Raw genomic sequence first — 14,806 nt, 5'->3', positions numbered from 1 at the left:
AACCAATTTTATAAAAATTTAATTACTGTTTAGCTAAATTATTGCTGATATAAATGGGTTTTGTTTATTATAAATTCGAACCGAACCAAACCAAACTCAACCAAAAATAAGGAACCGGATAAATGCTGGAAACTTTTTCCACCAAGAGAAGTTATGCATGACAACTTTTGTGCACCATTCAACGGCACACTCCACTCCACTGTAAAAATAGCGAACCGTAGGAGAGCCAATCATTTTATTTTTTATTTATTAATTTTTTCTTGGGGGTTTCCAATGTTAGGTGTCGGTCGGTGGCACGTACGGAAGGTCAGCGTAGGCACGTGCGAAAGCACTTTCCCTTATTTGGTTGTGCTAATTTCCCTTAATGCCTTATTTTTTAATTGTTTATTTCCAAAGCATCTAAATTCCACACATTCACTCTCTCACTGCTCTCTCTCTCTCAGTTTCACAGACACACACACTCTCTCTCTTTCTCGTCTCGCTTTCTCTCTCTTGGCGTAGGCACAAATCTCAGAGACTTCAGCAAAGGGGGAGACTAGTGCGGTGGCGTTTTGCCCTTTCCTGCTCTTTCTCCGTTTCACAGCTCAATCTGCATTCTCTCTCAGATCGATCACAACCAACAGCTGCTTCTTCATCTTTCACATCACGGTAAATCTCACTCAATTTCAGCTCAAGATTTTCTTTTTGCTTTAATTTATGCGATGCTAGCTACTTCAATTTATTTTCAATTATGTTGAAGTGTATGGAAATGTATGGAAATGTATTAATGGTGAATTAGAGCTAATTCACTAAGTTTTAGCTGTTAGGACTAGCAGTGGACTTGGAATGAGTAATTGAGAAGTTTCTAATTTGACAAAAAAAATGAAAGAATGATTGATGGTACTTAAGATTTTTCTTGGGTGGAAGTTCTTTCTTCGCTTGAAAATAAATTCAATGTGTTATTGGGTTTACTAATTGCATTTATTATTCGACTTGCTTTTGTAATCCTTGACAGTGATGACCTTGTTATAGTAAATTACATATCGTTTTAAATGTGCATGTAAATCCCTCCTAGATAGTTTGGTACACAATGGGTCTATATGCAAAGACTTCTGTTTTACCGTTAATAAAATAATTTATTGTATGAGTTTTGTTGGGTTGGAAATGAAGTATAGCATGGTCATTATAGTTAAGTTTTGGGGTTATGAAAGAGCTTAGTTGGTGACCGGAAGGTAAAATGGGAGAACAAGAGGGTAGGGTTGACATGATTTGTCATCCGCACTCTAAACTAGGGTAGCTTTGAAATGGTATTATACTCAGCATTTTCCTAGATCTTTTTAAATGCGGTTGTTTACTGTCTGTCTGATGTATCTGTTTACTAGTTCGTGGATGCACTTTTGGTGTATTGCTTACCGTGAGTATAGTAATTTCCATTGTACCTGATGCCATCTTTAGTTATTTTTCATTTTCCAACACATTAATGGAAACTGTTTTGTGTTTTTGTTAGGAAGCTCGAAGGATTCCTAACATGTGATATAGTATAGATCTGAACCTGAACATATGACAATTTATAAATAGTAACTTGTATTTGCTAAATCTAAGATAATACATTCAAATGGCTACTTTTTTTGCCCGAGTTCAAACCGCTATTAAACACAGAAAAATGCATACAAATTTTAAAATGCTTTGGTCACTTTCTTGAATGAGGTTCTTGTGTTGCTTCTACTGTTAGACTCCAGGCTTCCTTTTTCTTGCATTTCCGGCTGCTGGATGTCATCATCAACTAGAGGGAAGCATTTTAAAGCTTGGCGTGTCAGATGAATTATAGTTGCTGTATTATGCTTGACCAGTGCCACTATGGGCATCTTTTTGGTGAAATGGAGTGGACCCTGGCTTCTTTACATTCTACTGCTTTACATAATAACGAACGAATGCAGAGCTATCAGTCGTGATGGTAATTTGACATATTTTTGTTTCTCTCTTGTCCTTTTTCTTCTATTTAATTTTGAGTTGTCTTCAGGCATGCCAAATATTATAACTAATGAAGAAATATCAACTGACTTCTTATCATCAAAACAAAACCTTGGAAATAATGGATATGCTGTTTTATTTTTATTTGCCGATGTATTTGTATTAGCCTATGTGAAGTTTGGTTAGAAACACTAATCAGGTAATCACACAAGTGATTCCAAGAATGTGCCTGTACTAGTGTGTACGTTTACTTAATCTGAAAAAGTAGTCTATTCTTGTGTATTACAAGACTGACAGACATGCCCTAATCTGATATGGTTGGTATATTGAATGCTGTTTCTAATTTGCAGGTGAGGCACTTCTAAGCTTCAGGACAGCAGTTGTTAGTTCAGATGGTTTCCTTATTCAATGGAGACCAGAAGATCCCGATCCTTGTAATTGGAAAGGAGTGAAATGTGATAAGAAAACAAAGAGAGTAATCTACTTGTGAGTTCTGAATACCTATAATTATGTTCTTTATCATTTTATATGCATATTGAACTAACACTTGTTTCTTGAGATTTATGTGGATGGTTTTGGTTTTTTCTTTGCTTTAGAGGACATCTTGTCCCCAATAGTGCACCGTTGCTCTTTATTAATAAGGTCTTGTCTCCTATTAGAAAAAAAAAGTAGACTTGTGTGTTTATCTCCACATTGGTGTCAAATTTGTAAAAAAAGGGGGAGAATGTTCATCAAATCTTTTAACATTGTTCTTTCACAAGACAAGTATAGTCTCAATTATTGGGGGTGTTTGACATTTTGTGGGTTTGATCTCAAAATTGTCATCTTTTGTTGGTGTATGATACTTTGCTAGTAGGGAATAACAAGAAAGCAGTGACTTTTTGAAAGTGTGCGACTTTTGCTCTTCAATGGACTGTGTGATCGAAAAGAAATAGGGGAGTTTTTGAATGCAAGTTGAAGAGGTGGATTCACTTAGGATAGAATTAAGGTCATAGCTTCTCTTCAGGCATCGTTGTTTGACATTTTAGAGACATTCCCTTCAGTGTTATTCTTCTGGATTCGGAGAAAGTGCAGTGGGGCATGCTTTTGTTCCTTGGTCCAGTGGTGGATAGACCTTATAATTCATTATCGAGACCTAATTTCTTTTTTGCATAAGAATGAAAATTGTTACTTGCAATTATAAGTTTGCTTCTCATGACTTATCTGGCAGGAGTCTTGCTGGTCACAAGTTGAGTGGATCTGTATCGCCTGACCTTGGGAAGTTAGATCAGCTGAAGATTTTGTATGTATCTTTGAGAAATATAATAGCTTTTCTGGTAGTTGATGTATCTTTGATATATCAAAATGTCTTCCTCTGACTGATTCTATGAATGATGTATTATGTTGTAGAGCTCTTCATAACAACAACTTTTATGGGACTATTCCTTCAGATCTGGGGAATTGCACAGAGTTGCAGGGAATGTAAGTTCACCTGCACTAATTGTTATCTTGTAAAAAGTGTTCTTATGTTCACTACTGAATGATGGTTGTTCATATTTCCAATTAGTTGGTTGGAGATCATTATATACAGTGATTCAACAAAGAAAATTTGTTTAATAACAGATATGTGCTCATCCTTTTAACTGTTTTTTTTTTTTTTTTTTCCATCACTGCTAAAAAGGTGACTCCTTTTGTTTTCTGGATATCATATGATAAGGTGATTTGAATAACTGATGGCTTTAGATTTGAATTAGTCAAATAAGGATTTTAACTTGTTTGGCTGTGAGTGAACCTTGAAATCATATAATAGACATATTAACTGTCAACTTGGTAAACCCTTAACAATAAAAATTAGTAATACCAACACTCCTCCTCAAGGTGGTGTATAGATTACAGATGCCCAATTTGCATAAAGTTGAATGAAAAACTTTACTCAAGAAAAATTATCTTCCGTCATGACAGCATTTTACAAATTATGCCGGCATCTAATTTGTCCTTGATGAAATTCTTCTCAAATTTAATACGTTTAGTCCTATCATTTTCAATCGGATAGAGCTTTACCGATTGAAGGCTTCATATCACTATAAAGTGTCATAGGAACTTGTTTAAAACTCAATTCCTTGAACAATATTTGTAACCACAGCTATTATGAAATCCAATACACCATAGCCCAAAATTCTGTTTTTGCACTTGACCTCGCAACCACTGATTGTTTCTTAGTTTCCGGTTACCAAGGTTCCAATAAAGGTGTAGTAACTTAAAGTGGACCTTCTATCATCAACAGAACCAACTTACTTAACATCTATGTATGCTTCCACCTTTTTAAGTGTCCATGCTTAGAAAATAAAAATCTTCTCCAGGAGCATATTTCAATTATTACATGTGAAAACTTACATCTAGATGCGGAGAATGGAGTGCATGCATAAACTGGCTGAATACACTCTCAACATAAGCTAGACAGGACATGTGTCTGAAAAGAATCAAGCTTTTGATACCTTCCTCATAAACGTGACCAGCTTAGTTTGAGTATCAACATGTTTGCATCCTACCATCCGCCTATCTTGAAGAAGATGCATTTTATTTGGAAATATGCCTTTTCCTGATCTGGCAACTTCTATATGAAGACTAGGTCTCCGAATCTCTCTCAAATTCATTAGCTAAGCGAGTTTTCAACATTTTCAACTTTTAAGCATCACCCCAGTGAATCACTTGTCATGAACACACACAATAGCTGCTGCAATTTTACTTTGAGAGGCAAATATATACGGTGTGATTATCACGGGTAAGTTTATAACCAGATTTCACCATACTGGCATAGTTGTCTGAAACTCATCAAAACAAGCACTAGGGAATTGTTTCATTTAAATATAATTTTGGTGGACATCTTGTACTCTGTCCACTGTTGGAACTGCTTTCAGGTGAACATTTTGTGCTCTGTAGGTTTTTGTTGGAGTTTTCTAAGTTTTTCAATAAATTTTATTTCTCATTAGAATAGTGCAATTGAATAGGATCAAGAAATTGGATGTTCTTGAGGGGGAAAGAGTGTTGGCGAGGCATTGAGAAGGGAAGTTCTGATCTTAGGAATTGTTTTGAGGACGGTGATGAAGGAGGAAATTTCATGGAGGCAAAAGAACAGTGGTGAAATGGATTAGAGAATAGGATAACAAAGTTGTTTCGTAGCTTACCTTCGGTAGAAAAGTGAATAAGTTGAGGATGGCAAGGGTAACCTATTGAGGGTGAGGGCAATCAATATGATTTCGGATTTGGAAGTGAAAATGATTGAAGAATCCTAATCACTCTTTTATTTCTTAATGTGTTGTGAAACTGTTCTCCTTGACCATGAGGAAAGCTTAGTTCAGTTGTCTTCATCTCTTAATAATTTTGCCAAAGTTTTTAGGTTATTTCAGGTATTCTTAACAGCTTATGTTAATACATGGACGTAAATCTTTGCATTTAACCTTTGAAGGAGTAGAACTTAAATCAAATTACTCACCTGAAATGGACTGATTTGTACTATGAATATGACCTTGTCATGCATTTTCATTGTCTCTATTAGATTCTATCAAAAAAAAATTGTCTCTATTAGATATATCCACCTCCTTGGATCCCCTTGGAACTGTTTCATGTGTGGTTAAACCTGACTCAAGTATGAGTACTTTACTACTATATTAGTATGTATTGTTTGCTTAATACTAGTGTTAATACTAGTGTTGTTTTTGTTCTAGTATATTCATATTTAAAAGCAGCAGTGCTATCTTTCACTTCTTAGTATTGTTTTTCCTCGTAGCATCTTTCATTTAGCTTGTGACAAGAATAGCTTGTCCTAGGTGTAGCTTAACAATTTGTATAGAAATATCTGTATTTTATCTGTGTTTCATTCTGAACTGAGTAATTTTGCTTATTTCTGAAAGTTATGTTATAAGTTGCAGCTTTTACGATATGTATTCTTTGATTGCGAATAGAAAAATTTCCAAACTATAACTGTATTTTATCCACGTTTCCTTTTCATACTGAGTAATCCTGTTTCTTTCCTGCTGAAGTTGAGTTTATTTTGTTCATACAGATACTTGCAGGGTAATTACTTAAGTGGATTAATTCCCAATGAATTGGGAAAGCTTTTGGACCTCAAATATTTGTGAGTTGTTTCTAACATGTTTAAAAAAAATTTATATCCTTTTAAATGTTTTTCGTATTTCCTAGTTTTAAATTTGATAACTAAGGTGATGCATCCATCATAAGATTGTAGCTTAAAAGATATCAGATAAACATCCCAGGACCAAATTGTTATCCTGTAGGTGTGAGATTTCTTAATAACTTATGCTTTCTTGTTTAACAACTGTTTTTCATTGTAATGATAAATTTGTTTAATTCACTGTCTTTTAAAGAAATATGCAGGAGAAGTTAAATTTCGCACTGTACATGCATTGATGTTTTCATGTATACAGTTTTACTATAGAGCTGTTTATTTAGCTTACCACAAGACAACTAAGCTGCTTAGATATCAATAAAGATATGAAATGGTAAAGATAAGGAATGAATCACTTTAAAGTGGAACCAGAACTTGGAGAATTGCCCAATAAGAGTTTTCTTCACTCATCAAATGAAGCGGATATAGTAGATGAAAGGGTTGCCTGATTCTTCAACTAGTTATTTATACATTTTAATCTAGTGAACCTGCCAGGTAAAATTTTCTAGATGTATCTCGGGGAAATTTAAATGGTTATCTGTTTAAACTGGGGCAGCAATCTTCGTTTATAGTGTCCTTTACTTCTTTTAACTAATTCTATATGGGTTAAGAATTTATAGCTTTAAACAAGCTATTTTGTAGATCTGTTGGCTGCGGTTATGGCTAACTAAAGTGTTTAACTTATCATCACTGGATGTGACAATGAGACAGTAAATACTATACTGATTAACATATTTATGTATAAAATTTCGAGTTTCATATTATACCATAGTAGTTAGTGAATGCTCTCATATGCCGCCTTATGATGTGCATTTATTTTTTATTTTGAATGCTATATCTTATTCAAAAGTTATAATATTTGTGCAAATGTTTGGAAGAAATAAACCTATTAGAAGCAATAATGATGTAGGATATGGGTGAATTGAGTATTTAGGTGGTTTAGCGGAAGCAGAAACAATGGAAAACAGAAAATAGAACTAAAGGGATAGGTCTGGAATCACTCCAGCGGTTTGGCACACCAAGTTGTCTCCAATCTCTGGAAAATAAGCTTTTCTTTATATCTCAACAACTGAATTTTAAAGAACTACATGGGGGTATATATAGCAAAGTAAAACCTAGAGACAATAGGATAAAAAAATCCCTTGCTAAAACAGAAATTCTAACCTAAATAAAATAGGAAACTTATAAATCCTACTAAAATCTGGAAAACTTAAAAATCTTACTAAAATCTGGAAAACTCAGAGAACAAGTTAGAAACTAATCGCAGGAATAAAAAATTGCCAGATTTAAAGACCAAATTAAATGACTTCCTCTTCCATCCCTTTCTTTTGTAAACCCTAGATGTCCTCATCAAATAATATGCATGATATGGTTGTTAATTCCTTGCACACATTAACTTCAGATGATGCAAATGATTATGATGTTGAAATATTCTTGGAAAAATCCTATCAGAAAGCATGAAGTCCAATTTATCGAATCAGTAGATTTATTATTCTCATGCATTTGGTGTTACAATGTGGAACTCATCACTATTCTATGTTCTTAAATTACAGAGATATTTCAAGTAACTCTCTTAGTGGGAATATTCCTGTGTCACTAGGGAAGTTGGATAAGCTTGTCACTTTGTGAGTAGCCTCATTCTTTTTAGTTATATCCAAACTTGATAATTGGTGCTTTATTGAACATAGGAAATTTGATTTAATTTATTGATCAATGGAATCTTGATTTTCTGTAGCAATGTGTCAAACAATTTTCTGGTTGGACCAATACCATCTGATGGCATGCTTACCACCTTACCTCGAAGCTCGTAAGTACAGCTCATCTTCTGAAGTTTATGTGTTCTGGGTCATCATGAAGCTATTTGATAGTGTACAGTTCTCACTTATTCATGATTCGTATTGTTTCTACTTCATTTCACACTCTTTACATTCCTATGTCCTTTATCTTTTATCTTCCAGTAGGGTGAAATATTTCTAATGTAAAAGTGATGAATGATCAACATGGAAAGGGATTGTTATCATATTATTGCCCATTTAATGTCTACTCTGATAGACTTTCTTAAGATTTCTATCTTGCCACAGTTACCGACAATTTATGTGGAACTATGGAAATGTGGTCCCCAAAGATTTCCATGTTATTTAAATAGTCAATTGCTACATTTCATTGCAGCTTTGATGGAAATCGTGATTTGTGTGGGAAACAAATCAGTACTATATGCAAAGATGACCCTCGAGAATCTCCACCAAATTCGCAATCTCCAAACTCAGGTAAAACTCCTTCGAAGTGAAATAGATGGGTCCAATGTGTGTGAATATCCAGTGAATCCTTAGGAAGTGAAAGAATTTCTATTATTACAGAATTTAAAATGTTTAAAACCTTATGGTGTTCATGTTTTGTATTTAATCCATTGGAGATCAAAATCAAGGTGGAAAGAAGAAATACTCTGGTCGTCTACTTATTAGTGCATCAGCAACTGTGGGTGCACTTCTTCTGGTGGCTCTCATGTGTTTCTGGGGTTGCTTTCTTTATAAAAAGTTTGGTAAACATGACAGTAAAGGTCTCGCAATGGATGTTAGTGGAGGTACTGTTCCTAGCTATTTTATGGGTTATATTTGATTTACATGTAGCAAATCTTGAGTTCCTAGACTTCGATATCTCTACTAACACTTTGTTACTTCAGGTGCGTCAATTGTAATGTTTCATGGAGATTTGCCATACTCTTCTAAAGACATAATTAAGAAATTAGAGACTTTGAATGAGGAACACATAATTGGTTGTGGGGGCTTTGGAACAGTGTACAAGCTTGCAATGGATGATGGCAATCTATTTGCATTAAAAAGAATTGTAAAGATGAATGAGGGTTTTGATCGTTTTTTCGAAAGGGAGCTAGAAATTCTTGGAAGTATAAAACACCGATACCTAGTGAATTTAAGGGGATATTGCAATTCTCCTACATCAAAGTTGTTAATCTATGATTTCCTATCTGGTGGAAGCCTTGATGAAGCTCTTCACGGTGAGATGTTTTTCTTGTGTTTAACTTTATTGCTTTGACATGCTACATGTGCATCTGGTTTAATGTAATAATAAAGTTATTTAAACATGAATTAAGGGGGTAATGAATGTAGAACCCAGGAAACGAAGGTGAAAGAAAATCCTTTTCAAAAGAGACAGAAAACCCCTAGAAGGCAAACTAAGATTGGAATATATATTTTGTAAAAAAGGAAAAGAAAAAAGAAGAAGTAATGCATATAACTATTTCAATATTTAAGACTGTCCAACAAAAGGACAGTGGTGTCTTTTTATTCAGGTTGCGAATAGACATGCATCATGATCTCCATCAGGGGGATATGCATCATTTATCAGGTTCAATATTTAGTGTACGTTATGGTACATTTGTTGATTCCGGATTTCCACTTCAATGGAAATTTTGTGCTTTTCTTATAACAAGGAGCATAAAATGTGGCCCAAAATCACCTTAATAGTTGATAAATCAAACGTGTCTGTGCCGTTCCTGTATTCCTTAATAACATGTTAAAACACATGCATGTCATAGGCATCAAATATAAGTAATTTGATTTGCAGAACAATGAAATACCATGTAACTAAATGAGGAATTGGGTAAGTAATTAGTGATCAAAGTGCATTTTGGAGAAAATAATGCTGCTATATTTTTCCATCATATTCAATGTTTTAAGCTTTTGTTTTATTAGGTTGTTTGTTGCTATTGCTTCCAAACGAGAAACAAAACTTAACGAACGAACTAAATTGGTGAAGAAGCTGTCCCTTGGATGCAAAACCTAACACCATCAACTTGCTAACTGATAGCAAAATGATGTTGCATCAAAGCAAGCTAAATAAAATCTTCAGAGACAGCAGCCCTTGGAATTCCCATAATCAAAACCAAATCCAATAACGACTAATGAGATCCAAAATTGCACTTTGTCCTACCAAAGTTGATCAGTAATCCTAATTTTCATAACATCACTTTCATTTTACCGGAGACTTTTTTGTTTCTTGCTTTTGTACAAATTTTTTCCTTCGCATTGTACATATTTGTTACATAGAAATAAACCCTTGGAACAATAATATTCCATGATGCATTCCACAGAAAGATCTGAGCAGCTAGACTGGGATGCACGCTTGAATATCATAATGGGAGCAGCAAAAGGCCTGGCTTACTTGCATCACGATTGCTCACCTAGGATCATACACCGAGACATAAAGTCGAGCAATATTTTGCTTGATGGAAATCTTGAGGCACGAGTATCTGACTTTGGACTTGCCAAACTGTTGGAGGACGAAGAAACTCACATTACGACAATTGTTGCTGGAACATTTGGTTATTTGGCTCCAGGTAAGTAATATGAATTTGACTAGAGTTTCCTGTTTAAATATGCTGAGCTCTCAACTCTCTGAATTCTTATATTGACTAGATCCACAGTAGTTGGAAAACAGTAATCAGGATTTTGACCTAGAACAGACTTTCACACACTACCAAAACGATTTGCGGTGCATAAAAGGTGTTGAGGTCAAGACCCGCTTTTTTTATTTGGTTAGTAAACTGATTTGGTTATAACAACAGAATCGCAATAAAACAAAAGTGAAACAGCAGTCCACTAAACTAAACACCCAATAGAGCAGCCAAGCTGCCTAAGAGAGCCTAAACAGAGCCAGAACAACAGATTAACACAGTAGAACTCCGCAGTAACAACAAAACCACAGAACAATCCTGACAGAGTCCTAAGCAGTAAAACAAGAATAGTAATCATTAAAACAATACTAAAAGCTAAAACAGAACGTCCAAAAAGCTGCCAAACCACAAACATCTAAATATATCCTAGGAATGGGGGTTACCAATTCATGTTCAGGAGGAACAGAGAATCTCTGAATTCATAAGAAATGACCATAGTGAAGCCCAAAATTTGACTGTTTTCCATAAGGAAACCACTACCAGAAAATCTCTAGCGCACTGCAGGACCTCTGCCTTCTTTCTTCCACTGAAAGCACAATGCCTGAATGATTAAGTAATTACAAGCACAGGGCATCACCCAGCTCAGCCTAGCTACCTCAAATTTCTTAGACCGCTCTCTCAAAGCAACAAGAAAATATAGGAAAATTTGGTGTTTGGAGTCATCAGGGTATTCTCTTGTAAATCCTGTTCAAGGCATCTGTTATTCAAAGGGAAGGTGGGGATGGTGCTTGGGAGATGTGATGTGATGGCTGTTATTGGTAGTTTGAGTGGAAAGAAGTAGAAGGATTTTTGACGATGTTAGAGAGGAGGAAGTGGATAATTTGTGGGAGAGAGTCTGATTTTGGGCTACTTTAAGGGCTCCAGTTTCTCCAGAATTTAGGGACTATTCTTTTTTACTTATACTGTGGGATTGGAAAATTGTGGCCTTAAGAGTATTGTTATGGTAGTCTGCATTTTGTTGCAAGTCTATTGGTGCCTGTTTTAAATTTTAGTATTTGTTAGGTTCGTTGGGTCTGAGGAAACCTTATCCTCTGTTTCGTACTCTTTCTTTTCCTCAATGAAGTTTGTTTTCTGTAGAAACAAAAAAACAAAAAAAAGAAAGAATAAGAGCAAAGGTTAGACTCCCCTATTCAAAAATCTTCCCAAAAATGATTCCTCTCCCCATTTCCTAATATGGAGCAAAGGACAGACTCTAAGACAAAAAGTCTGTGATAAATGTCCCTCCATGGACAGTGAATGGAGCCTCTTAATCACCACTTTAGAGCCCCACCCATTGACATGCAAACCATGTTTACTCCGGATGCCTGAATGCCTAAGAGAATCTGACTTTAGAATATATCTCCACAATTACTTCCCTGAAAAAGCCAATCTTTCTGTTGAGCAAGTTTACCACTCCTAAGCCACCGTTGGCCCTGAGAATGGGATGCAACATTCTAATTCACTAAGTGATCTATCTTTCCTTCATCCATACCCTTTCCGTAAAAAATCATGCATAAGCTTTTTGTTTTTGTTTGCCACCTTGCAAGGTAACCAAAACATAGAGAGGTAGTAAATTGGTAGACTTGCCGATCTGGTTGAACCAAGTTAAGCCTCCTGCTCTGAGATAAAAAGCCGCTGTTCCAACTATCCAACCTTCTTTGGATTGTTCCAAACCATGGGGACGTGTAAACTGGAAGCTCTGGGGTTTCTCCCTCTAAAAGACAACCGAAGTACTTAGGCTGACCTTCCACAACATCCCAACCATGCCCATAAGAGATTCCAACTTTCTCTTTTAATACCAACTACTAGACTTTTGACTATTCACTTGCAAACTTGACCAAACACCAGAGTCGCTGTCACTGTAATTTTTTTTGGGGCAACAGTTTCTGAAACTAGTTCCCAAATTTCCACTCATCCCCGAACAACTAGAAAATTAACATTTGCAAACTGAAGGTGTCACACCATCAGAATTAACACGTGTTCAATCGCTTTTTTTATCCCATTTGAGTAATAATTTGAGTGAGCTTTTAATGAAACCTCTTCTGGATTTTTTTTAAAAAAATCTATTTATCTAGAGGGGGAGAAAAGATTGATTAGGGAGGCCAAGTGAGTTGGGATACTCCAGCTTCATGTGAGGTTTTATTGTGGGAGGGATATAAGTTTGGTGGAAAAGAGATGGTCATGGTGTGTGAGAAATGTTCTGCGATGGCAATTTTTTGGGTGGTATGGATGGATAGGAATGTAAGGATATTTGAGAGAGCAGTGGATGAGGAGGTGGATCATTTGTGGGATAGAATTCGTTTTGGGATTTCCTTTGGGCTGTGTCTTCAGAGTTATACAGATAGTTTTGTTCTGGTTAGTTTTTTATAATTGGGGTGCTGCTATATTTTAGTTGTCATTGTGACTGCTGTCATGCAATCTTTTGATGTTTAGATCTGTTTGTAGCTTTACATGAGTGGTCTAGTTAGTTCAGTGGAGAACTTGCCCCTTTACTGTACTGTACTGTTCTTTTTCTATTACTGAAAGTACGCTCCTTTATTGAAATAAGAAAATACAAAAGACTTTTCATGACATACAAAAGAGCGTGCACAATGCATTCCTTGTGTTGCTTTGTTTGAGATGATACAGAATTTCTTTGAGAATGAATCCGAAGGAATAATCACATAATCAACAAAATGATTTCTTTCAAAGAATGAAAGATTACGGATTGATATCTGAGTTGGATAGAGTGAGCATTCCCTTGTGTCCAGCTTTAGAAACATATTTTTCTAGTCCACAAGCACGATTATAATGTGTTCATTTTCACATACAACACCTCAAACTAGAGGTGTCTGGTAATGTATGGGTTTCCAAATCAGCTGCTTATAATAGATGAAATGTGTCTATGTTACCCAAAAGGGTGGAAAAGTTTCTGGTGTCTATTTGCAGGAAATTCTTTCTGAAAGAGGAAAAATGTAGTTTATCTTACGTTTATATACATTCTGAGTTACTTGACATCATTGGCAGAGTATATGCAAAGTGGCAGAGCAACTGAGAAGACTGATGTTTATAGTTTTGGGGTCCTGGTGCTTGAAGTGTTGAGTGGAAAACGACCCACTGATGCATCATTCATTGAGAAGGGCCTGAACATTGTTGGCTGGGTATGTCTCTTTTCTACTTGTGGTTTCTGTAGAAAGTGATCTTTTTCTTGTGGTTATATTGCTTTTTGATACGAAGTTAGATCTAGTGGTGACATTCTGTGCAAATTGTGTACTCTAAATTTGGCTGGATATCCACATCAACTATTGGAAAACAATTACTCTTGTTCAATATTATAGGTGAAAGAAAGAAAATGAAAATGCTGTGGGTTTTGATTGATTGTTGCAGTCAAGTAGATCTTATGTGAAAGTTTTGGAGCTACTACCTCCTTAATGGTCCTCCTAATATGATTTTGTGAATTCCACTCTGAGTCAACTCTTCTAATCTATTTATAACGCCCTTTGCAGTTGAATTTTCTGGTCACAGAGAATAGGCAAAGAGACATTGTTGATCCACAGTGCGAGGGGGTGCAAGCCGAAAGCCTTGATGCCTTGCTCTCCGTTGCCATTCAATGTGTTTCTTCAACTTCCGAAGATCGACCCTCCATGCATAGGGTGGTCCAGGTGCTTGAATCTGAGGTCATGACACCATGCCCAAGTGACTTCTACGATTCCAGCTCTGATTAAAAAGGCTTTATGCAGGCAGGGCAAGTCAGAATTTGCATCTACATCGGTCTCATCTCATGTCAGGCATGTAATGCAAACAGTGAAAGGGACTCAGAATCTGCAAAGGTACATTATCCATTCGATTCGTTTATTCTTTCTGCAGATTAGTGGCATTTAGAAGGCCTGCACCATCTGTTGTCTACATGGCCAAGCATCTTAATTCATGACCAATGAGATTCTGAGTGTAATTTGCTCGTCTTGCTCTCATTTTGCTTGGGTGCGTTCAGACTCGTCTCTGCATGCGGATGGAAAATAATTCCACATGTTGGAGTCATTTTTTTAGCCTTTCTTTTTCTTTCGTTATCGTGTAATTCCTCTTGCCTTTTGTTCCCCAAAATTAAGTGTATATGATATTTATATAAATAGGTGGTCGTGCCGGAAATGATTCTTGTTTATGGCATTTTTGTAAAATATGATTTCATGACAATAACCAGTCAAGTATTCTAGTGCCTATGGCCCCTGTTTGTTATTTAATATTATGTTTCCCTTCTGTACAAA

General features: G+C 35.8%; 1 protein-coding gene across 5 annotated transcripts; it reads left to right on the top strand.

Annotated features, from left to right (window-relative positions):
• Positions 1-371: 371 nt before the first annotated feature.
• Positions 372-14,806, top strand: LOC117627293 (LRR receptor-like serine/threonine-protein kinase FEI 2). 5 transcript variants are annotated; one of them, XM_034359305.1, is made up of 14 exons: positions 372-648; positions 1,719-1,933; positions 2,301-2,436; positions 3,161-3,232; positions 3,340-3,411; positions 5,993-6,064; positions 7,669-7,740; positions 7,851-7,922; positions 8,285-8,382; positions 8,529-8,696; positions 8,796-9,128; positions 10,224-10,469; positions 13,572-13,705; positions 14,051-14,806. In XM_034359305.1, exons 2-14 carry the CDS (start codon positions 1,837-1,839, stop codon positions 14,267-14,269), a joined length of 1,791 nt encoding a protein of 596 aa, XP_034215196.1. In that variant the 5' UTR covers positions 372-648; positions 1,719-1,836; the 3' UTR covers positions 14,270-14,806. The 5 variants fall into 5 exon arrangements, with proteins under 5 accessions (XP_034215196.1, XP_034215197.1, XP_034215195.1 ...); XM_034359306.1 differs by having other exon boundaries at positions 406-648; positions 1,712-1,933; positions 8,541-8,696; XM_034359304.1 differs by having other exon boundaries at positions 406-648; positions 1,712-1,933.

This window comes from Prunus dulcis, chromosome 5 (genome assembly GCF_902201215.1).
Source record: "Prunus dulcis chromosome 5, ALMONDv2, whole genome shotgun sequence".
Classification (NCBI taxonomy): Eukaryota; Viridiplantae; Streptophyta; class Magnoliopsida; order Rosales; family Rosaceae; genus Prunus; species Prunus dulcis.
The sequence above is the reverse complement of the archived record's forward strand: the minus strand, read 5'-3'. Positions and strand labels throughout refer to the sequence as shown.

Coding starts and splice junctions, on each gene's coding strand:
- LOC117627293 (XM_034359305.1), top strand. CDS start 1,837: ATGGGCATCTTTTTGGTGAAATGGAGTGGACCCTGGCTTCTTTACATT. Junction 9,129..10,223: donor CCTTGATGAAGCTCTTCACG/GTGAGATGTTTT, acceptor TGCATTCCACAG/AAAGATCTGAGCAGCTAGAC. Junction 13,706..14,050: donor GCCTGAACATTGTTGGCTGG/GTATGTCTCTTT, acceptor CGCCCTTTGCAG/TTGAATTTTCTGGTCACAGA.